Source organism: Notothenia rossii (genome assembly GCF_949606895.1).
Source record: "Notothenia rossii genome assembly, chromosome: 9".
NCBI classification, from domain to species: Eukaryota; Metazoa; Chordata; class Actinopteri; order Perciformes; family Nototheniidae; genus Notothenia; species Notothenia rossii.
The window spans coordinates 70,164,856-70,188,335 of record NC_136907.1 but is presented as its reverse complement, the minus strand read 5'-3'; the positions used below and the strand labels follow the sequence as shown (position 1 = coordinate 70,188,335).

General features: G+C 41.2%; 3 protein-coding genes and 1 pseudogene across 4 annotated transcripts; 3 read left to right on the top strand and 1 right to left on the bottom strand.

Annotated features, from left to right (window-relative positions):
- On the top strand, positions 1–3,021 carry ccl25a (chemokine (C-C motif) ligand 25a). The gene is made up of 6 exons (XM_079649649.1): positions 1–40; positions 746–969; positions 1,455–1,536; positions 1,795–1,912; positions 2,035–2,146; positions 2,355–3,021. The coding sequence occupies exons 3-6, from the start codon at positions 1,476–1,478 to the stop codon at positions 2,376–2,378; spliced, it is 315 nt and encodes a 104-aa protein (XP_079505775.1). The 5' UTR covers positions 1–40; positions 746–969; positions 1,455–1,475; the 3' UTR covers positions 2,379–3,021.
- Positions 3,022–7,025: 4,004 nt separating this feature from the next.
- On the top strand, positions 7,026–12,215 carry pnhd (pinhead). Its single transcript, XM_079651042.1, has 7 exons — positions 7,026–7,421; positions 7,872–7,967; positions 8,192–8,331; positions 8,641–8,917; positions 9,812–9,990; positions 10,774–10,832; positions 11,887–12,215. Exons 1-7 carry the CDS (start codon positions 7,370–7,372, stop codon positions 12,035–12,037), a joined length of 954 nt encoding a protein of 317 aa, XP_079507168.1. The 5' UTR covers positions 7,026–7,369; the 3' UTR covers positions 12,038–12,215.
- Positions 12,216–14,028: 1,813 nt separating this feature from the next.
- admp (anti-dorsalizing morphogenic protein) lies at positions 14,029–16,522 on the top strand. Its single transcript, XM_079652633.1, has 5 exons — positions 14,029–14,740; positions 14,844–14,980; positions 15,096–15,218; positions 15,328–15,517; positions 15,857–16,522. The coding sequence occupies exons 1-5, from the start codon at positions 14,452–14,454 to the stop codon at positions 16,279–16,281; spliced, it is 1,164 nt and encodes a 387-aa protein (XP_079508759.1). The 5' UTR covers positions 14,029–14,451; the 3' UTR covers positions 16,282–16,522.
- Positions 16,523–19,692: 3,170 nt separating this feature from the next.
- LOC307019945 (excitatory amino acid transporter 1-like) lies at positions 19,693–23,225 on the bottom strand (annotated as a pseudogene). Its single transcript, XR_013810577.1, has 7 exons — positions 23,085–23,225; positions 22,185–22,382; positions 21,648–21,819; positions 21,277–21,469; positions 20,971–21,165; positions 20,707–20,841; positions 19,693–20,438 (listed from the first exon to the last, which is right to left on the bottom strand). The product of XR_013810577.1 is annotated as an excitatory amino acid transporter 1-like (transcript).
- Positions 23,226–23,480: the final 255 nt, after the last annotated feature.

Below are 23,480 nucleotides of genomic sequence, written 5' to 3'. Positions count from 1 at the left end.
GAAACAGCCGGGCAGGGAAGGAGAAACACAAGGGCAACAGGTGAACACAATCAGACACACCAGGGAAACTAACGACAGGGAGGAAAACACAGGGAGAACAAAACCCATTACCAGACACACAAAACTAAAACAGTGACATGACCTAAGAATCGTGACAGTCCCTTCCCTTAAAGTCTACACTCTTTGAACAAAACTTGCCGACAAATATAAACATAGTTGAGTTGCTTGTGTTAAAAAAAAACTTTAAACTTTATCAAGTTAAGGAAATGGGCAGGATTACCTTTAACAGCTGCATGTTAGCATAACAACTCAATTGCTTTAAAGTCTTTTACTCCATCCTTTTAGTTAAATGCTGTCTTGAGTACAAGGATTTACTCCAAGGAACTCTTTTCGATATGAGTTGAAAACAAATGTGTGTATTGGCATTAAACACCTTCCGTCAACTGTCACTTTGGAAGCCTAAGTATTTCTCAAAAACCTTTAAGAGTTTACCAGGCTAGACTCCAACTAAAACAACCCGAGGTAACAAGGAAGTTTATTTCATGGTAAGATCTGTTTGGTCGTACTAAATCAAAATGCAGACTTAAAAACGAAATGAATTATGATCACAAAGTCTTTTTTTATGCATGCTGAGAATTCCCCACTTCTTGAAAATGTTTGAAAACTGTAGAAGTAAAAATGTTTGGCTTTGGAAAATGAGCTTGTTTGACTCAAATCCCAGTGATCAAAATTATCTTTACATAAGGTGGGGGTCCAATTCCCAATGGTAAGACTGATACTTGAATACAGCAATCGGGGAAAGAAAAAAAATCCCCTGAATGGAAAAAATAAAGATGAGATGGGGTGCAAAGGTAAGCTGCGTTGATTGAAATATGATCCCTGGCGTGCGTGTGAGCTCTATATAGGACGGCCTCGCCTCACCTGCACAGACACAAGAAGAGAGAAGGGAATACATCTGCAACTTAAGAGGTGAGTTATAAGCAATCACATGGTAAAAAAAAGATTATTTGGAGTTTCCTCCATATTTTGTACAGTCATAAGTGTGTTATCAGACTCGATTCAGTACAATTTATGTAATTCGTATTAGTTTTGTTTGGATTATTTATCATTCTTTAACTTTTCACAGCACCAAAAGCAATTACAATCAAAAACAAATTGAATAATGTTTTAGAGCTATGATTTTCTTCATTCAACAGGCGTGTAATGTGACTCTAGAGAATTAGATGTGTTTGACAACCGAGAGTTGTAGGGTTAAAAAGTCCTAGTTGTTTGATACAAATGTATGCGCGTGTACATAAACATAAAGAGAGGTGTTGTGAAATATTTGTTCAAGGTTCAAGGTTTCCAACGTGAATAGGAAAGGCGTGGGCAGAGCAGAGGGATAATTATCAGTGATAAAGCTGATTGCAGGTCAGCTTTCTTTTTACTTTTTGGTTTCATCTGTCTTCTTCCAGAGCTGCTATACAGACCTCACCATGCGGTTCAACACGCTCATCTTGCTGAGTCTGACTTGTGTCTGCCTTGCACTCGCTCAAAGTAAGTCACTGAAATAGAGCAGCGGGTATCCGACTGTAGTGTCAAATCGTTTTCGACAATAAAGATAAAAAGGCAGGTTTATTGTCTGAGTACCTGCGTTGGAGGTTACCTCACTGTGTTGCATCGAGGACCTTCGGCATTGTGTTGACTGATTATTTGACTGTGTGATGTATGAATAGTATTTTACTGTCGTTGTTGTGGTGGCACTGGATTGTATTCGATTTCTGACTTTACTGCTCTGGATTTCTGATTCTCCAGCGACCTATGACGACTGCTGTTTGAAGTACGTGAGAAAGTTGGGTAGGAGCACTCAAAGACATGCAGTGGCCTACAGATTGCAGGTACCAGATGGAGGCTGCAACATCCCTGCTGTTATGTAAGTGAAGATTTAAAAACGATAAGAACATCCACTGTGATACTGAACTCACTTCAACTTTGGCATAACATGTTCTCTCATTGCTGCTCAAAATAAACATGTTTGCATCGATTATCCTTCAGCTTCACCATGAAGAGGGGGCGTGAGTTTTGTGCAAACCCCAAAGAGAAATGGGTCACAGATCTGAGAAATAAGATTGACAGACGCCCAAGGGGTCACAAGAAACCCATGAAGGTATGAGATTAAGGAAGCTGCAAAACTGTCCATGTCATCATGTCATGCTGGTTTAATAAGGGATGTTCGATTTTTCTATCCTTGTTTTGATAGTCTCCAGAAATGACATTTAGGTTGTGTTTTTGTAACAAAAAGGCATCATGCTACTCTAAAATACACATACCCTTTTCAAAATAATTGACATTTAATGTTGTTGTTCTCCTCACAGCACGGTCAGCCGTACAGAGGCTGAGGGCGTCTGCCAGCTGAAATGGCCCAGAGTCATTCGCCTTCATCTGCCAAATCTTATCATTAAGCAACACACGGTTTTATGGTGTCTTTCTGGAATCTAGTCGATGAGGCTGGCCAAGGAAATCTTCAAGCATTACTTTTGCTTTCACTCTGCACTAAGGCAAAGGTCAACGCTTGGGTAGAATCGCAGCAGCACCTTGTTGTTTGAGGATGAACTGACATATAAACGCCTTCAGTAGCATGGCTGCTCCAATGAGAATACTTTTGTGACCGTTTTCTTGCCTTTTAATACATGAGGTATTCAATAAGCTGCTTAATAAATGGTGATCAGTGTAAATGATAATAATACATGAGTACTTCTTGCATGAGATGGCCATCAATAATCGTTTATATACAAACACTAATCATTAAATGTAAATGCATTTGGGAAATCTGTCTCATAGAAAAGGAGAAACTCTTGTCTTAACTTTTTTCTGAAATGTTAAACTGTCTGTCTTTTCATATATTTTTTGTATATGTATTTGTTCCTATATAAGCATTATTTCAATAAATGTTGCTTATCATCCCAAACCCTATTGTTGTTGATAGTTTAAGAATATGTTCACCTGTCTGGTAATAAACGTGTTTCTGATTTCTGAAACTTATTATTTTTGTTTTGTATTTTTAGCCACAATTGCTAATGCATTACTTAAACCTACTATACAGTGATATAAAATCATTGCTATAGATGTTTTCTTGACAGTCATTCAATCAAAGTAAAACTAGTGGACTTCACTAGGCAGTATGAAACACATCATGCTATTATCCTCTCCACTTCCTTGTAGCCTGACCCAGTAGGCCTATGGCAGAACAAGTGTCTCTCTTCTAAAGAATGCACAAATGTGTTTAATAGTTAATGTCAGATATGTACTAAGTAAATACATTTGTTCATAAATGTTTCTACACAGTTTTTCTGTTTAGCCCACTTTTTTGTGATAAACATTTTAACACTATATTTCATTAAAACAGGGACATTTTGTATACAAATAAAAGGAGGAAAGGGAACACCCTTTTCCTGCTCATATTTATTTATGAGGCGTTTTAATTATTATTACACAAGGCACACAGCATTTACAATCTGAATAATCTTGGAAATGTCTGCACATTGTTTCTTTATGAGCCTGCTATGAAGAACAAATCTCCTTCACCACCTGACGTTACCATCATTAAACACTTTTATGCAGGCAGTATTTTACTTACAAAAGTCTAAACACAATTGTAATATGGCACAGTTCTGTGTAAGAAGTAGATGTGTAACTAAAATCAGAACAGTTTTACTATGGATACTGTACCTGCAATGATAAAAACCACTGTAGGCAGCGATTTACAGTGCAAAAGTAACACATTCACCATTTTACTTAAGCTGTACACAGTGCTGTATAGTAACTAAGTACATTTACTAAGGAATTTGTTTGTGTAAATGCACTTTTGATGCCACTTTATACTTCTACTTCACAACATTTTAGAAGCAAACTTACTTTTTACTCCACCACATTTATTTGACAACTCGTTTAAATAATACGTTCACAAACTGTTTGCCTTTAACATGATGACAGTTATACATTTGTATGCTCCCCATATTCTTATTTCTCTTCTCTTTGAAAATATATCTAAAATAAATACATATGAAATGTATAAACAATATTTGCATAGCCTATTAAGTGCTTTTTTCCATTGTGGCTCTTTGGGTGACGGTGCTTTTTAGGAAATGATACACTGCTGACCGCAAAGTAAGCTGTAAAAATGCCAAGATTGAAGTATTCTGATTACATTACATGTTACTTGTTAGATGCTTTTATCCAAAGCCACTTACATACTCAATACTGTGGACAATCCCCACAGGAGCAATTTGGGGAGAAGTGTCTTGCCCAGGGACACAACGACATGCTGACTTCAGTGGGGTTTGAACCTGTGCTCCCCTGATATGAACACCAATGCACTAACTCACTATACCACACGCCTCCGCCTGATTACAACTGCAGGGCAACATATCTGCAGAAAGAAAGCAGGTGTGCACACATCTTCAATGAGCGTTTCGGTGACTGTGATGTGCTGATTTACAACCAGCAGGATCTGATCTGACATGAGGCTGGATTTCCACATTGATCTATGTGTGTTCTTCTTTCATATCCATCGGCAACAGCAAGAACTGCTGGGACATGCACGTGATAAGACCTCACTATGACTAATGCAGTGTATTTGGCCGCGTTGTCTTCATCATTGATCTATTTCACACATGTTACCTTAGAGCTGTGTATCGTAGTAAAATTATTGGACGGGTCTGTGTGTTTGATGTTTTAACGAACACTTCTCTTTTGGTAATGTACATGTTGAGAGGAGGGAGTGAGTGATTGTTTTTTAGCATCAATCAACACTTGGATACAGATAAACCTTTGTACTGGTGATGTTTTTCTTTGAATTGGCTGCAAACAATGCCTTAAGGCAACAATGAAATATAAACTGACAGATAACTAATAATGCCTAAGACATTAATGGCACACACAGTACTGTATGACTAACACATGCAAAGTCTTTGGTTGCACCTTAAAAGGATTTTGGAGCTGAGGCTTTCGTTTCTTTTAGTCGATATCTCAACAGACTGACATTTGTGCTGAGCTTCTTGCTTTTGCTTGCCTGGGCAGAAAGAAACAGCTACTTGGCATCGTACTCAGAAATATTTAGCCCTGTTTCATCAAACAAAGAAAACCATGATTAGAAAAAATGAGTGAAGGAAACCAAATCTGAACCAAACACTTTACACTGAAACAAAAGTGATGAATTACAAGACATGGGATATTAAGCACCAAAAAGCACAAACTTGTTAACATCAAAAGTGATGTATCTGCCATCTCCCTAACTTTCTGTAAAATCTAGAAATGTATGTTAACAGAAGTCTGTGCAAGTTTGGTGGGAAAGACTGACATACTCTTATAATAAATCATTTTTATGGGAACGTAGAAAGAGCAACAGCAAAAAGGAAGAGATAAAATTGGTCGTAAAGTATCGCACACCTCAAAGTTATTTGAGAATGACATTATGTTTATTGCCATAATATTTGGTACAGTTTAACCCTTAGCCCAAACACTGTCATGGAAGCCAGTTTCTCTTTATTACATTTGAAGGATCATAAATAACTGTTGATATATCGTTCTAACATGTGACCGAAATATGTCATGACTCTAAAGAAAGTAGGGAGATCTTTATCATTCTTTAAAGTCAGTAAATGTTGACTAAACTTTATCAAAGGTTGCAGGAAACATAGGACTACTGCTATTTCAATGAAAGAGGTTTTATTTTCACTCTGTCGGTGTGTCACTCTAAAGAGAAATTATATTGAAAATAACAAGTTAATATAATAATTCAAAACATTGTTCAAAATTACCATACTCATGTAGGGAACGCATTTTAAAATATATTAGTATTTTGATACACAGGGGGTCAACTTTGAGGTTCAAGTGATACAAAAGAGGTTAATTCTTGACCTTGGACAAGGTAGTTTGATGAACAATCTCAGCACAATGTCCATTTATAATTTCTTTGGAGCTTTCTGTGGTATTATAATATCTTCTCCAACCGAGAGACTTTGCTCAGTTCTCAAGGAATTGTGCTGGTTTACATTTCAAGCTCTCAAGTCCTTATATTGTTGAGAGACAATCAGCAGATCCAGAAACCACACAGCTTTTCATTAGATTGTTGGTCATGAGTCTCACACTTTTTAACCTCTGACCCCTGAACAGTCAATTATTCGTTTTGAAGTGAGTCCATTTCGCATTTTACAAAACAAAGCACACAGTTATAAATCAATAACGAAATTACAGCTGTGTGGGCCCGCTCTCCCGCAGGGTCCCTTTTGTTTTTTTGTAAAATAATTGTGGTCATCTTTATAGTAGAGTTTCCTGACAACATATCATATGATCTGAATAATTCAATCAAGTGATTACTATAATTATATCTGGGTTCAACCAGGATTATGATTCATTTCAATAGGATTTGTGAAAGCAATCCACAATTGAAACTGCTGCAGGCGTCACCTTAATCAACAGGTCTGAGTGCTGATGGCTCTCTGAACGATGATCCGTTGATCCCGCTGAAAATGAGGGGATCATATCAGCACTTCAAAGAAGGGTTAACACCTTGTTGAGATATGAATGAAGAATAAGTCAAATGCCAACGTTACACCATATTAAAGTGGTTTTCCTGACATTAAGATGATTTATTTGGACCATATGTGTTATGCCTGTAAATAAAGCTTCACAGGGTATTAATGTCGCCCTTTTTAAAAATGTTGAGGTTTATTCTAGGCCTTTTTGCCAGTCTACTGTGTTCTTAAGCTTACATTCAACTCTAAAATGTTAAATACACAGAGATTGAAATGTCTGAAATCTATGTTATTCTAATATTTCTTTTAGCCCCCTTCTCTGAAGAGAAAAAGAAGCTGGGATTTGCTCTGGCCATTTGGTGTCATGTTGAATAAACACAAAGGTGCTGGGGCTTCTGAAGGGGAGGCTCAGGCCCCCATGCTGATCCTGTTTATGTGTTTGGGCCGGGTTTTGTTTTAAGTCAGAGGTGCTAAACACCTTCCCCCTGAGATAAAAGATGATTAAGGCCTTTGAATGAGCGACGCTTTAATGGCTCGAGGCTACTTAAACACTTCATTAGAGAGAGCTCGGGCCGGTCGACACACTCGAGCCACTCGGTCCTCGCAACAGAAACAGAGAGGCTGTGGAGATTTCCTTTGAAGTGAAGGCCCCTGCTTGTAAGAACTCCATCCCACAAAGCATTCCGCATGGAAATTTGAGTAGCTCTCACTTTTTCTGACCCTACACCAGTCTGAGAGCTTGTTTTCAGGTGACATTTGGGGCTGAAGCTTGATCCCATATAAATATCAGAGGCGTCAGTGAGCAGAGGGACACTCAGTATCTGGCAGCTGAGGAGCAGATTCGGATTAAAGCCATGGATGTACCCCGGCCTTTTCTTCTCCTCCTGTGTGCCCTCCACCTGACCTGTAAGTACTGTTTACTCTATGCTCTGCTGCTGCTGCTGCTGCTGCTGCTGCTGTGACATGTATTACAGCAGCTTCACTGACTGGACTGACACCAACCGGATCAAATATACCTGCTAATCCCTTGTAATAACATTGGTAAACATGAGTGTAGTGGATGGGGTGATGCTGCACTGAATAATAGTCATGCATGACACCAACATTCATTTTTCTTCTTGTAAAGCTATTATTCTAAGCATTAATAAACCTGTCTGGGCGTAACGTAAGTACCTGCTGATTTCGGTTTTTGATTCATTAAAGACTTGGAAATATGGAAGTTTAACTTGTGTGTAAAACAGTGTGATCCCATTGATCTGAATCGGCCTATTTTGGGAAATATAGAAAGTGTGACATTATACAAGTATATATTGAGTAAAAGCATAAAAGTGTTAACTTTCTGATTGTGTTTTCTAGTGACCGGAGTGTTTAGTAAACACATAGATCACAGAAACCTGATCACACAGAGGCTGTGCTGCAAGAGACAGAGCCACTTTGTCTACATTGGAGAAGGTAACACGCAACCACATGTTCTTCCATCAGTAAAAGCACATGTTTTGATTTGCAATTAACTGCAAGTCTTCAATCCTCTAAAATAAGCCACAGTATAATTTGTCGGAGGATTTCATGTAAAAGCAACTGACATGATTAGCCTTACGTGTTTAAAAAAGTATGTTTTATATGTTATTAATGTTGCTGTCTGACCTCAAATTTATTTTGTGTGACTCTGCTCACAGACATCTCTGGGAGTCCTGTCAGTGTGGATGTGGGGGTGTGCAGGTCGCACTGTGGGGGGGCACCCAGGCCCTCACATGAAGCAGGGCAGCAGGAATACTCCAGACATTCCTCAATGCTGGAATTTCTCAGGAGTAAAAAAGTAAGTTGAGTTTCCCCAGGTGGCCACACGGGGGCGCTGTCCCTTTGTAATTGTAAAGTTATCTACTTAAACTCAAATAGACATTAGTATGACGTTATAACTGACGCGTCATCAAATCACGTATATTGTTTTTAAAGGATGTATGATAGTTCTGTAAGATATATTGATGGTTTTAGTAGGAATATCCGCATAGCTCTTAAATTATTATGAATGCACTTTAATTGTAATAGCACTCTGAAAATAATTTCCACCACTCACAATGATGGACACAGAAACATGTTCTGACATATCTTATTTCTCTTACAAAAGACGAGGGCGCGCGGACCCTCAGCTCCAGAGAGCCCCGAGCCGCAGGGCCAGCTGCCCTCCTGCGGGATGAACCAGGTGTGTGAGCCAACCGGGGTGCGCGTGGACCGGCTGCTGCTGCTGGAGGGACCCCGCGAGTTGGAGATCATCCAAGAGTGCCAGTGCGAGCTCAATCTGACCCAGTGCCTCCGCGTGCCCGCGCTCAGGACTTACTACAGCGAGACACCATATGAGGCTGTCTTGGACGTAGGAGGCTGCTCCCGCTCCAAGGGCTCACCAGGTGTGTGTGTGTGTGTGTGTGTGTGTGTGTGTGTGTGTGTGTGTGTGTGTGTGTGTGTGTGTGTGTGAGTGCGTGTGTGCGTGTGTGTGCGTGCGTGTCTGTGTGCGCGTGTGTGCGCGTGCGTGTGTATTGTTCAGCTACCTGCGTTCCAAATAACAATAAAAACAGGAAGAGGATAAACAAATATACAGTGAGCAGCTGATCAGATGAAATATGATTGACTTTCCTAACACACATAGGTTGAACAGAACTCAGTCAGTTAGTCTATTATTATCTAAAACTATAAGGGAGATAACGATGCAAGATATTTTTCACTAGAACAGAAAACATTAAGTAAAGCTAGTTCAAAAAAATCTTTATTTGACATCATTGTCTGACCTCAAAACTAATTTGAAGGTAGATATGTGTCACCATGTTAAACTATTAATAATATGAAACTGCACAATGTTTGTGTTCAAAAAACACAAAAAACCTAACAGGATATAGGCCTACTTTAGTTATAGTGATAGTCACTGCAGGCCCATATAGTCGAAGCAGGCCTGCACTGCTTTCATCAGAATATACCACAATGCTGATGCAATTAAATTCCCAATGCTCATTTTTGGGCCATTTCACAATTCAAGCTACATGAACATACACAATACAATAGTTTTACTTACTCAGGAGTTTGTCTGTTTAATTAAAATCACTTGATCAAACCGTTCTCTTTAACATAATCAGAATAAAAACTTGTGAAATTGCTTTCTAGTAATTTAAAAGACCTATCAATTAGGGTGGGAGTGATCCCAAAGACAATGTGGTGTTGTTTTTGTTTCCATTTGGATCAGATATTATTATTGAGCTGATCCCTTCTGCCCATATAACTCAATTTCTTCCTTTCTTAATCCTCCACAGAGGGATTCTCCTGTGTTCCCACTAAGTTTGACTCAGAGTTGGTGGAAACCCCAAACAAAGTGGAGCTGATTCAGACAGTGGTGTCCTGTGAGCTGAAAGAAAGCTGCTACAGGGTCCCATACATGGAGTATCACTATGAAGTAGTCCACAACGATGGAGTCAAAGAGGAGAAACTTAAAGTAGGTGTACATTCTTAACTTTCACTAAAGAAATGTTTCTGTCTTGTTTATCCACAATAGAAAAATGTACATGACTTCAACTCTATATTTGAATCCAGCCTTCTCCTCTCTTCTTTGATTACCATGGCTTACTTAACACCACACACGTGATTCATTTGGGATGCCGGTTTCACACTGTCTCTATTGTAGTGGAGTTCAGAGGAAACGAGGGTCTTGTCGGGTGCCAGACAGTAATGAAGTATCTTTATTCATCAGACTCTCATGTGGAAGACAGCACTTAATCAAGCTAATCCACTGGCCAAACTCATGCACAGCCAGCAACAATACACAACAGAGACTGGCAGGTTTGAGTTCCAGCTCAACTTAATTCAGGAAAATACAATCGAAACCTGATTTAAACTGCTTTGTGGCCCAATTGTAGCAAATAAGAATTTAGTCTCATTATCCTCTATCAAACCTCACAAAAGCTTTGAAGCACTTAATGCGAAGTTCATCCACAATCAGATCAATACAACAAAGATTGATATAACTATTTCTTATCTTTACCCCAGACTTAACTTGATGAAAGATTTATTAGATTAAGGATTTAAAGACTGATTTTATGGACAGAGTTGGTGTTTGGCTGTGCCTCAACACCAAGGGTGTGTCTGCAGTGCAAACACAAATGGCCCCAGCAGGTGTCGGATCAGAGCCGTAAACAACAGCTGTCCCTGGCTCCACTGGGTCAATGTTTGTGACCAGCTGTGCTGATTGCCCTCTCTGTGTGTTGCTAATTTTCCACAGGAAATAGACGTTGGCAGATGTTTGGGAGGCTGCACTACAGGAACCCGATGCCTTCTCAGGTAAGCATGAACACAGCTGCCACACACCCACACCTCCTCGGACCCTCTCATAACAATTGCCTGTGAGCTCTGACACTTTCTGTGCTCAGCATGTCGTCAGCGTTACATTCCTGAACCAAATGTCCCTCCTTCAGAAGTCTGCCTCATTCTCAGAACAAAGTAGAAGAAAATACTGTATATAATTGTATATGGCATAATAAGAGATCCCCATTACAAATGTACCTAATAGTTCAGTACTAAATGTATGTAAGTTGCTTTGGATAAAAGCGTCTAACAAAATGACATGTAATGTAATGTAATGTAGTTCCTTCATAATATCATTGGATTTTGATTGAATGGTTGGAGAGGGAAAATAGTGCACAGACAAATACAAAAAAAGTCATATTTTTTCATTTAAAAAACCCCCGCATCATAGCAACATTATTCAGCACTTTTTTTAGCGATATGATGTTGACACTGAGTTAAATGTTGAAAACCAAGATGTTTTAGAGCTCCAGCTTTCAAATCAAATTAAAGTATTCTAGATGTAATGTGCACTTGTTTTAAACATCTTTTCCCTAAATTCAACCGGAAATATTCAGTATATTTTGAACAAGATTTAGGACAATTGAGACTAATGCACCAGCACTTACAATGCACAATTGCACTTATTGTTGCTTTAAGAGAAAGTTCCAGCTAATTTAAATGTAATGACATTTGGGCTTTCAACTTTAATATAAATGAAAGCTTTAGGGTTTTTTACAACTTACACAGTATGAATTTGTTATCACCGCGCCAACAGCAGGTCAGGTTAATGCATGTCTTAATGCATGGTGTTTGTGTATTGCATAGTGGAAGCACTGACACTCATAATGACTTCAGTCAAACTTGACAGGCATAAGCTGATATAAGCATACAAGAACCTCACATACTGGAGTTAACTTTCACAGTGTAACCAAACAGAGGCATTCATTAAGGCATTTTTATTGATTTTTCTATGTATGCTTCTGGCAACAAACAGCTTTGATGTGTAGCACAAAGGGAATTAAATGTTATTTCAATTTTATTTTTGCAGAAATCAATCTGATCCAGCAGTTTGCCACTTGTGGGCTGAAAAACAGTCCAGCTCCTGTGTTCCTGAGGGCTATGAGACCCACAGCTTCCTCGACCAGCATGGACATATACGCACTATCCTCTCCATCATATCCTGCCTTTGTCAAAACTGACCACAGCGCCCCCTACTGGAAACCACTTCAAATCCCTTCTCAGGAGTTTTCGACAGTCCATTGTCGACCCCACCAAAAAGTCTGACATCCGTTTAAGAATTAGTTCTCCTAAAGTATTTTTGTATTATATGTAATATATGTTTAAATGATAATTTTGTAAATAAATTTAATACAATAATCTGTGAGGTATTTGTTAACTGGAGCACCCTATTTGTACCAAAAAAACGAATAAAAAATAAATATTTCTAAGAAATATAACCTCAAATAGCACTTGAGAAACTTCCCCACATATCAAATACAAGGTGTAGCCTTCTGTAACATTATTATATCCATGTCATTACTTAAAAAAGTTATTACTGTGGGGTTTGAGTTAAGAAAAACAAGGAAATATAACAGTCACAAGAGGAAGTATTGGCATGCTTGACATGCAGATGTGGGAAGTAACTAGTACATGTACTCAAGCACTGTAAGTACACTTTTGAGAGACTTGAGTATTTCCTTTTTATGCTACTTTGTATTTCTACCCCACTAAAATTCAGAGGTAAATTGTGTACTTTTACTCCTCTACATTTATTCAGTACCTGTAGTTACTTTTCAGATTTGGATTAATAATGTGAAATATGATCATCACTTAAATCAGACTTAAGTTACACCTGGAGTAAATGCAGCACCTACCCTGCATTATACAAAGTCTTTTAGACTAGCTGCACCTTCACCAGCTGTGATAAACACTTCAATGCATCAATAATTATAATCAAAACATAAAATATATTATTCTGAAATGGACCGATCTGCATAATAAGTACTTTTACTTCTGGTACTTTAAGTTTATTTTGATGCTAATACTTTTCGACTTTCACTTGTAACATAGTATTCTACACTCTGGTACTTCTACTTTTACTGAAGTACAATAACTGAGTACTTCTCCCACCTCTGTTGACATGATGTAAGACAATCTGATAAAAACATTCTGAAACAAATCAAAACCATTATGTGTTTAAGTGAATGTTTAAAGTATCAAGGAGTTAAAAACAGCCTTTGAAGAAGCATAGGTATGGAGCACATGAAAAGCCCACCAGTTTAGCAAATGTCCCTTTGAAAAAACACACGTGCAGGTAGCTAATAGCTCCTTATTTTCATATCAACGTGCGAAAAACTCTTTTGTGGTTTTTTTTTCTGTCATCTTAAGAGAAGAAGTTTTATGACTTGCTTACAAGGTGTCATGTAGACAACACTTTGATCTCTAATTGTTTATTACAGCTGGGGAAACAAACGTTTTGCTCTTGCAATTGTGAGTAAAAATCAAAGTTACCAAATGGCACAGTGCGCCATTTGTCAGACAAATAGGAAGGAATTCAGTTGGTTTTAAGAAATACAAATAAACAAAAACAAACTTTTAAGTAAAAATAATGACTAAGATTGTTGTCTTTAACTAAGGGTTGATTAAAATGCATTATCTTTGTATATATATTTCTGTATCTAAGTGTTGAAAGGTAAACTGAATGGAACCATAACATTTTCAGTGTACACACAATTGTGTTCTTAAATCTTCAGGAAATGTACAACCAAAGGAACATTTGCTGTCCTGTTTTTCATTCTTACCCTGTTGCTGTTAAACTACTGAATTTCCCCACGGGGATTAATAAAGGTCCATCTTATCTTATCTTGATTAACTTGAGTAACATGAGAATGTAATAAGGGGGGTGTTTTTAAGATTGGAAATGATCGAACTGACTAAAGTTGAAATAATCTTTTTAGCACCAGATCAGCTTAACCGCATTGCATTTGGAGTTCTTTTTTTGCAAATGTGGTGATTATCCAGCAGTCACGGGATAAGCAGTTATGTTAAGCTCTCGAGGTGTAGAGAGGGACACCCGTCTCTTTATCGAAGTAATTGGTTTCCACCTAAGGCACTGTGCCCCTTATTCTAAATTAATGGATTCATTTAGTGGCCGTCGACCTCCCATGGTGAATGCACTTCCTGAAGAGATCAGCTTCAGGTTTATTCTGTTCACATTTCTTTCATTTATCTCCGATTGCATGATACATAAAATGTATTCCTGCACAACATAGACACTGGTCCATAAGTACCAAGGTATTTCAAAGGATGAAATTAGTTTATTGAACATTTATTGCTAGACGTCGGGACAATGGGCTTGAATAAAATCTACAATCGGGTTCACACCTTGTTAACGCCGCCATTAGTCTCCCTTTATGTTGGCTGATTGGCGATTTACATTGGCGGCCAAATAGCATCTTTACTGCTGTTTACCAAGGCTGAAGAGTGAACGGGAGCATTTGATATAAAAAGTCAAGCTTCCAGGATCCTGCAGTCACTCCAACTCCAGTTACAATCTGGCCGGTTGTGTGCTCCGAGGACACCGACGCACAAGGAATCTACTCTACCTTCAGACATGTTGCTGTTTGTGATCAGCTTTGCCGCTTTAGTTTGCACCACCGCTGCACGGCCTCCACTCGGCTACCTGGAGAATCAGTTCACCGCCGAGTCAGGGGAAGTACGCTCAGCTGCAATTAAGAGACTTCTGGAAGTTTTTGGGATGGATGATCCTCCTGCTATGCATGGACACAAACAGCCACCTCAGTACATGCTCGATCTGTACAACACTGTTGCTGATGTGGACGGTGTGACAAAGGACCCGTATCTGCTTGAGGGGAATACTGTGCGCAGCTTCTTTGACAAATGTAAGATTTTATCCAAACATGCATGCGTTTCTTGCTGGCTTTTTTAGTCAATGAAATAGGGTCACGCTTGTTCTTGTTTCTAATGTTATCATTTCATTTGCAGTGCGCAGTGAACAGGTGGAGTTCAGGTTCAATTTGTCCACGGTTGCAAGAACTGAGAAGATTCTCACTGCAGAGCTGCATCTGTTCAAGCTGAGACCTCAGGCTACACTGACACTCAACAGACACCATTTCTGCCAGGTATGTACCATTCACTAACATTACGGTAACAATGTTATGAAATTCTTTAAACCCATTACAATGCATCTCCTCCAGGGACATAACTTTAATCATCCATTACCTCTTTTTCATTCAGGTTAGTGTTTATCAGCTGCTTCACACCAGCAAAAACAACAACACACAGGAGAAGAAGCTGCTGTCCTCTAGACTGATCCCAGTCCACTCTACAGGCTGGGAAGTGTTCACCATTACACAAGCAGTAAGTATTTACTCTCCTTTAAGGCCTTCAATCACATATACAGACTTTTCTTTTACAGACCTGCTTAAGCTATGAGTTTTACTTGACTAATGTGAACTTCTTTATTAAGGTCCGCTCCTGGATGAGCGATGAACGCAGTAACCTGGGGCTCCATGTGGTGGTTCGGACTCTTGGAGGAAGTCAGATGGATCTGAAGCTGATCCGCTTCGCTTCAGGACGCAACCATCACCAGAGCAAACAGCCCATGTTGGTCCTCTTCACAGACGATGGCAGCCGCTCCACTACTCTGGAAAACACTGGTGAGTTTAGGTCAAGTTAATGTAATTTGATTGATTGGATTATGTCCAGTGATATAAAAAAAACACACAGTCTTGATGAGCAGGGATAAGAATTGTGGGGCCTTGGGGAAACCCTTGTAAATTAATTCAGTTATCAGAAACATAGTAAGGGTAAAATCTGACATCCAGTTATTATTGGCTATCAAAACATTCTTCTGCTGCTGACAACCAAAACCCTTCAGAATAAGAGCAATATAAGAAGAAAGGACATGAAATATGACATGCTATGTTCCAATTCAGAAGAAAATAGTGAATAAACTGACTTTTTTCTAACAAAAATGCTCTCCTTTCTCTAAACAGACCCGAACGATACAGAAGTCAGCTCCGACCTGCCCTCAGCCCCCATGTCAGGCCCTTCCCCCCGCATCGCCCGCTCCCTGGACTACAGCGAGGAGGACAGTGCCTCTTCGCCCTGCCAGCGCCAGCCCCTCTACGTCGACTTTGAGGAGATCGGCTGGTCGGGCTGGATCGTGTCTCCTCGCGGCTACAACGCCTACCACTGCAAAGGCTCCTGCCCCTTCCCCCTGGGTCAGAACATGAGGCCCACCAACCATGCCACCGTCCAGTCCATCATCAACGCTCTGAAGCTGATCAAAGGCATCGATACACCCTGCTGCGTCCCCGACAAGCTCTTCTCCATCAACTTGCTTTACTTTGATGATGCAGAGAATGTGGTGTTGAAACAGTATAATGACATGGTGGCAGGAAGCTGCGGCTGCCACTAACACATCAGGGTCAGGCTGTACATAAGAAATACAATGTAAATCAGGGTTTGATGCATGAATAGCCAGCTGCCCTTTAACACTTAGTTGCATCTAATGAGTAATGTGCATAGTCCCAGATGTGGTGTTGTAATATATGTAAATATTCTTAAATTATAATATATGGCAGTGATGGAAGTGATATCCTGTGAAAGATGTGTATATTTTCAGTTTTCTGTTGTGATTTGTTCAACAGTCAGAATAAATGGTGTAAACAAATATTTTAGATTGAATTTATTTACAATATACATTTCACTCAAAAAATTTACATATTTTTAAGAAAAACTGAACTGAGTAGTTATTGACTATGATGAAAAGCCAACAAACTATTAAGCTATCAAAATAGTAATTATTTGGTCAAATGAAAGGTTACCCCTCACACTTCTTGCAATAACAAATTTGCCAATTCCCTGCAGTGTTTATAGTAGGAAGGATGCTTGCAGTCTCACCCACTGACAACCTTTTTTGGCACACAATCACAGAAGAAATGTCACCGGCACATTTCAAACTAAATGAATCCATCATAGACTTTGTATTTCAGGAGGGATACCATAGACGTGATGACAGAATGTGTGTTTTCCCCAGAAGCAGTACAACAATTATCATGTTAAAAATGCCACACATTGTAGACAGAATAATACATGTGAGATCCTGTTCAGGCAACACAAGCAGGAGTCAAGGATTAGTTAATCAATCAGTACTTAATGAGTTAATCAAGACATTGTTACAGCAGTTGCTTTCAATAATATTTCTTTAAACTAATTGGAATAATTTTACCGTATATTACAAAATCTGTGATACGATATGAAGAACCAGCACCTTACCGTGGTAGAGAGGTTTGTGTTTCCTGATGAACCTGGGGGCTGTGTTGTCTGGAACCTTGTGTTCCTGGTAGGGTCTCCCATGGCAAATTGGTCTCAGGCAAGGGGCCAGACTAAGATTTGTTCACAAGACCTCATGAAAGACGACACACGAAGTGAGGATACCCGGCCCGGAGGAAGCCCGGGGTCCCCTTCTGGAGCCAGGCCCAGAAGGAGGACTCGTCGGCGAGCGTCTGGTGGCCGGGCTTGCCACGGAGCCCGGCCGGGCATAGCCCGAAAAGGCGACGTGGGCAACACCTCCGCTTCTCCGTCCCGCGGGCCCACCACCTACGGGAAACAGCGATGGGGTCGGGTGCGCTGCCAGAAGGGTGGCAGTGAAGGCAAAGGGTCTCGACGGACCAGACCCGGGCAACAGAAGCTGACTTTGGGGACGTGGAACGTCCCCTCTCTGGGGGGGAAGGAGTCGGAGCTTGTGCGGGAGGTGGAGCGTTACCAGTTGGATCTGGTTGGGCTCACCTCTACGCACAGCGTCGGCTCTGGAACCTTACTTCTGGATAGGGGTTGGACTCTATTCTTCTCCGGAGTTGCTCAAGGTGTGAGGCGCCGGGCGGGTGTGGGGATACTCACAAGTCCCCGGTTGGGTGCTTCGTTGTTGGAGTCTACCCCAGTGGACGAGAGGGTCGCCTCCCTACGCCTGCGGGTTATGGAGGGGAAAACTCTGACTGTTGTGTGTGCTTATGCACCCAACAGCAGTTCAGAGTATACGGCCTTCTTGGAGACCCTGGAAAGAGTCCTGTATGGGGCTCCTGAAGGGGACTCTTTAATCTTGCTGGGAGACTTCAACGCACATGTGGGCAATAATGGAGACACTTGGAGGGGAGTGATTGGGAGGAACGGCCCCCCTGATCTGAACCGGAGTGGTGGTTTGTTACTGGACTTCTGTGCTAGTCATGGATTGGCCATAACAAACACCATGTTCGAACATAAGGATGCTCATAAGTGTACGTGGTACCAGAGCACCCTAGGCAGAAGGTCCATGATCGATTTCGTTATCGTATCATCGGACCTGAGACCGTATGTTTTGGACACTCGGGTAAAGAGAGGGGCGGAGTTGTCAACTGATCACCATCTGGTGGTGAGTTGGGTCGAGTGGCGGGGGAAGCCTCTGGATAAACCTGGTAAGCCCAAACGTGTAGTTCGGGTGAACTGGGAACGTCTGGAGGAGGCCCAAGTTCAGGAGGCCTTGAACTCACACCTCCGGCGGAGCTTTTCGGGCATTCCTGTGGAGGTTGGGGACATTGAACCAGAGTGGTCAGTGTTCAAAGCCTCTATTGCCGAAGCCGTGGCGGGGAGCTGTGGTCTCAAGGTCCTAGGTGCCTCAAGGGGCGGTAACCCTCGAACCTCCTGGTGGACACCGGTTGTCAGGGAAGCCGTCCGACTGAAGAAGGAGGCCTTCAGGGATTTGTTATCCTGGGGGACTCCCGAGGCAGTTGCAAGGTACCGACAGGCTCAAAGGGCAGCAGCCTCAGCCGTGGCCGAGGCAAAGCAGCGGGTGTGGGAGAAGTTCGGAGAAGACATGGCAAAGGACTTTCGGGCGGTACCAAAGTTGTTCTGGAAAACTGTCCGACACCTCAGGAGGGGGAAGCAGGGAACCATCCAAGCTGTGTACAGTAAGGATGGGACAATGCGGATTTCGTCCTGGTCGTGGAACGACGGATCAACTTTTTACTCTCGCAAGGATCCTGGAGGGGGCCTGGGAGTACGCTTATCCAGTCTAGATGTGTTTTGTAGACTTGGAGAAGGCGTATGACCCGGTTCCCAGGGAGTCACTGTGGGAGGTGCTGCGGGAGTATGGGGTGAGGGGTTCTCTACTCAGGGCCATCCAATCTCTGTACTCCCAAAGCGAAAGCTGTGTCCGGGTCCTCGGCAGTAAGTCGGACCCATTTCAGGTGAGGGTTGGCCTCCGCCAGGGCTGCGCTTTGTCACCAATCCTGTTTGTAATATACATGGATCGGATTTCGAGGCGTAGTCGTGGGGGAGGGGGTCTGCCGTTCGGTGGACTAAGGATTGCACCACTGCTTTTTCCAGATGATGTGGTTCTAATGGCTTCATCGGTCTGCGACCTTCAGCACTCACTGGATCGGTTCGCAACCGAGTGTGAAGCGACTGGGATGAGGATCAGCACCTCCAAATCTGAGGCCATGGTTCTCAGCAGGAAACCGATGGACTGTCCACTCCAAGTAGGGAATGAGTCCTTACCCCAAGTGAAGGAGTTCAAGTATCTCGGGGTCTTGTTCTCGAGTGAGGGAATAATGGAGCGTGAGATGGGTCGGAGAATCGGAGCGGTACTGCAGTCGCTTTACCGCACCGTTGTGACGAAAAGGGAGCTGAGCCAGAAGGCAAAGCTCTCTGTCTACCACGCCATTTTCGTTCCTACCCTCACCTATGGTCATGAAGGATGGGTCATGACCGAAAGAACGAGATCGCGGGTACAAGCGGCCGAGATGGGTTTTTTCCCCGGGAGGCTGGTGTCTCCCTTAGGGATAAGGTGAGAAGTTCGGTCATCCGGGAGGGACTCGGAGTTGAACCGCTCCTCATTCGCGTCGAAAGGAGCCAGTTGAGGTGGTTCGGGCACCTAGTAAGGATGCCACCTGGGCGCCTCCCTAGGGAGGTGTTCCAGGCACGTCCAGCTGGGAAGAGACCAAGGGGTAGACCTAGGACCAGGTGGAGGGGTTATATCTCTTCGCTGGCCTGGGAGCGCCTTGGGATCCCCCAGTCAGAGCTGGTTGATGTGGCCAGGGAAAAGAAAGTTTGGGGCTCTCTGCTGGAACTGCTACCTCCGCGACCCGACCACGGATAAGCGGGAGAAGATGGATGGATGGATGGACGATATTTTGAAGTGCGGTAATTTGTGTATATTAATAAAGAGTCTTTTCTAATTCAAACATGCTTTCCAAACCAGAAAACCTCATCAAAAGTTGCAAAAATGTAGCTTTACCCATTTATTTGTCCAAGTATATTTTAAGTTCAATATTATACGTCTGCACCAGTGCCATTGTGCATTTTAATAAAGATAATTTCAGCTTGAATTTGACCTCACTACGAATCTCAACTTGTTGCTGCAGGAATAGCAGGAGTGCACTGTGGTGTTACCTCTCAGTTAGAAAGTCTCTCTTTGTTTTCTTCCACTAAGCATTCTTCTGTAAAACTGGAGCTCTGCAGCTAATGTCTGGAGAGATGCTGCACATCGCCCACACGATACAGTCAGCAAGCACGTTGGTGGTTTTCCTCAAACGATCTCTATCAACAAATACAGGAAGTTCTAAAGTTAGGAACATGTGACTGTGAGTGTGACTTGACCACAAACACATATATAAATGCAGGAAGTCCAATGTTGTTTTTAGAATATGTGTAACTTTGTGCTTTCCTCTCAACAACACATATACACATTTTACCAAGAAACATTGAACACATCTGTTAAGTACAGCAAAAATATTGGTAGAACATTTCTTACACTAATGGTTGCTTTTTTATTCTACTCTGGTAACACACACACACACACACTTACAGCCTCCAGTCAATGCTGATGATAAAAGAAATGCCTTCAAGAGGGAGTCCAACTGATGTCAACACTATCACCATGGATACGGTGCCGGCCTGAGGGATGCCTGAGGCCCCAAAAGCTGCTGATGTAGCAGTGATACTGCAATCACATACATTTGAATTATGAACAAGTAACAATAAGTCACTTTAGAGGCTGCATCGGGAATCATTAGAATATGCAAGAATGAATTTACATACAATGTAGAAAGATAAAGTTATTTAACCATACCTGATGATGATGACTTCACCCGTATCCAGCTCCGTATTATAAATCTGGGCGATGAATATGGAAGCTACTGTCTCTTAAAGTGCTGTGCCATCCATGGACATTGTGGCCCCTAAAGGCAGCATGAAGCGTGTCACCCGTTTGTCCATGTTGAGATTCTCCTCCAGGCAGCGGATGGCGATCGGTAGAGTCACAGTGCTGTATGAAAAAAAGTGCGAGATTGTATACTTTCTCATGCCCGATCCATCTTAACTGTAATGTTTATGCTGTAGCCTTTAAACAACAATGAAAACTGGAATTCCAGCTCACCTGGATGAAGTCCCAAAGGTGGTAGTATACCAGTCATAAACCTGGAGGGATTCTTAGCTTGATGAAGCTGTGGATGAAGAGTCCAGGGATCACAGTGAGAGCATACATTGCAATCTGGAGACCTATACCCCTACTGTCTCTCAGCTTCAAAATCTGTCCTGCGATCAAGAAGAGGATTCTCACTGGGGAGTACCTGCATGAGAAAAGTGTGGCAAAGCACTGTAAAAGCCAGCAAATCTTTTTGAATGATGATTGTACTGTGTTTTAGTTTTTTTTTTTCAAACTTCACTGATAGAGTAATTGGCTTAGTCGCAATTAATGATTAATTAATTGATTGAATTCACAGTCTTAATGTTGGAAGTTTCTCTTACCAGATTACTATGCTGATCAGATGCACGGTGGCTTTATTCAGGCAGTCAAAAACATGCCTCAGAGGTTTTGCCTCATTCTCCTTATCCAGGATAAGTCCAAAGGCGATGCAGAAGACCAATAAACCCAAAATATTGACCCCTTCTGAGGTGCCTGGCATCTGTGCTGTGTCATCTGCAAGATTACCAGTAAAGCCGTTAAAAGTCATGATAATAAAAGTTGTATTTAATTAGATAAATATAAATATTTGATCACAACTACAAAGAACAGAAAAATAATTATTATTGAACCTACTTGTTTGAATCAGATTGCTGCCATCAAGACTTTTGATTTTGGAATAAACTGTTTTATACTGAATTCAATAAATATATCATCATTCTAATCAAGCAGGATTATGAGTAGGAAAAAAAAAAACAGTTCCTGAAACAAGCCTCCACAATATTTGAGGGAAACATATTTCTGTAAATTAAAGAAAGAGAGTAGGTTATTTAATGGTTGTTTGTATTTGAGATTGATCCTTTATGATGCACACTAACCTCATGAGATCCAGAAAGGCATCCACAGTCTGCCCAGCCTCAACCTCGCCAGCAGGGGGCGCTGAGGCGTTCCCGTGTGATTTCCCAACCAGGACGATGCCGATGAACCGATGAACACAGATATGAGGGTTGTAACCGTGTAATAGCAAACAGCCTGGAGCCCCAATTTCCCAAAAGCCTTCTTGTCCATAGACGACATCGCTAAAGAAGATGCAACATATGAACACATGAATACACTTTCTGTTTAGATTGATAGCTGATATCTGGGTGTAAAACACACAACAAATATACAAAAAACATATACAAAGAGAAACAATACTAATTCAAGGAATACCTTTTAACATGGTAAACACATTCTTACATATAGTTGAACACACACAAACATATGTTAGAGTGGTGTCATCATTTAGAAATAATAAAATAAAACTAGGATCTGTGCATTGTCAATTTAATGTCAACCAATATCCCAACAATAAATCACACATCCTGGGAATGTATTTAAGTAAGAGGTTGCAGTTATATTGCTGTTTTGGATAGGATTGTATTGAGGATATTACTAATAGTATGGTGTGGAAAATGCATAACATAGTGGTGAACTGAACACCATCGTGTGACAAACATCACACATAAAACTTTTTTTTGTTTAAATGAGAATTTCGGGGGTGTGGGGGGGGGATATGCCCACTATGCTTGTGCAGGACACACTCAAGATACTTAATCCCAAATTGCTCCCGATGGCATGGCCAAAAGTGTGGTTATCTGTTAATGCTGATTTGTATGTACTTTGACCAGTACAAAACACTGGAAAAGGGCTATATGAAATGCAGTCCATTTACAACTATAGAAAATCGCCACTTCTCTGAGTATGTCGGGCCATTTGACTCTAATATCCAGGGATCTAACCTGAAATCAGACTGGATGTGATGAGAGGAAGCACCAGCATCTGTAGCATCCGCATCAACAGCTCTCCAGGAAAGGTGAAGTATTGTTTCTCTCTGGATGTCATGTTACTGTATTGCAGAGCCAACCCCTCAGAAAAATATAAAAAAAGGTCAACATGTCAGTGTGTTTCTCCAATTACTATTCATTCACAAAAATACAAAATGCATTGCAGTCAATACTCAAAGTACTGCTGGACAATAGCATTATGCAGAAAACAGGGGCAATCTCCATTAACACGCCTTTGATGTAAAACAGGACTCAGGTGAACGGAGAAGAGTTTTATCACAGATCAAATCCACCAGATGCTGCTCCACGACTTTTGTAAGGTCAGATCTATTTTAACATCCATGAACAATA

Coding starts and splice junctions, on each gene's coding strand:
- ccl25a (XM_079649649.1), top strand. CDS start 1,476: ATGCGGTTCAACACGCTCATCTTGCTGAGTCTGACTTGTGTCTGCCTT. Junction 1,537..1,794: donor CTGCCTTGCACTCGCTCAAA/GTAAGTCACTGA, acceptor CTGATTCTCCAG/CGACCTATGACGACTGCTGT. Junction 1,913..2,034: donor TGCAACATCCCTGCTGTTAT/GTAAGTGAAGAT, acceptor ATTATCCTTCAG/CTTCACCATGAAGAGGGGGC.
- admp (XM_079652633.1), top strand. CDS start 14,452: ATGTTGCTGTTTGTGATCAGCTTTGCCGCTTTAGTTTGCACCACCGCT. Junction 14,981..15,095: donor ACAGACACCATTTCTGCCAG/GTATGTACCATT, acceptor TTTTTCATTCAG/GTTAGTGTTTATCAGCTGCT. Junction 15,518..15,856: donor CACTACTCTGGAAAACACTG/GTGAGTTTAGGT, acceptor TTCTCTAAACAG/ACCCGAACGATACAGAAGTC.
- pnhd (XM_079651042.1), top strand. CDS start 7,370: ATGGATGTACCCCGGCCTTTTCTTCTCCTCCTGTGTGCCCTCCACCTG. Junction 8,332..8,640: donor AATTTCTCAGGAGTAAAAAA/GTAAGTTGAGTT, acceptor CTCTTACAAAAG/ACGAGGGCGCGCGGACCCTC. Junction 9,991..10,773: donor TCAAAGAGGAGAAACTTAAA/GTAGGTGTACAT, acceptor AATTTTCCACAG/GAAATAGACGTTGGCAGATG.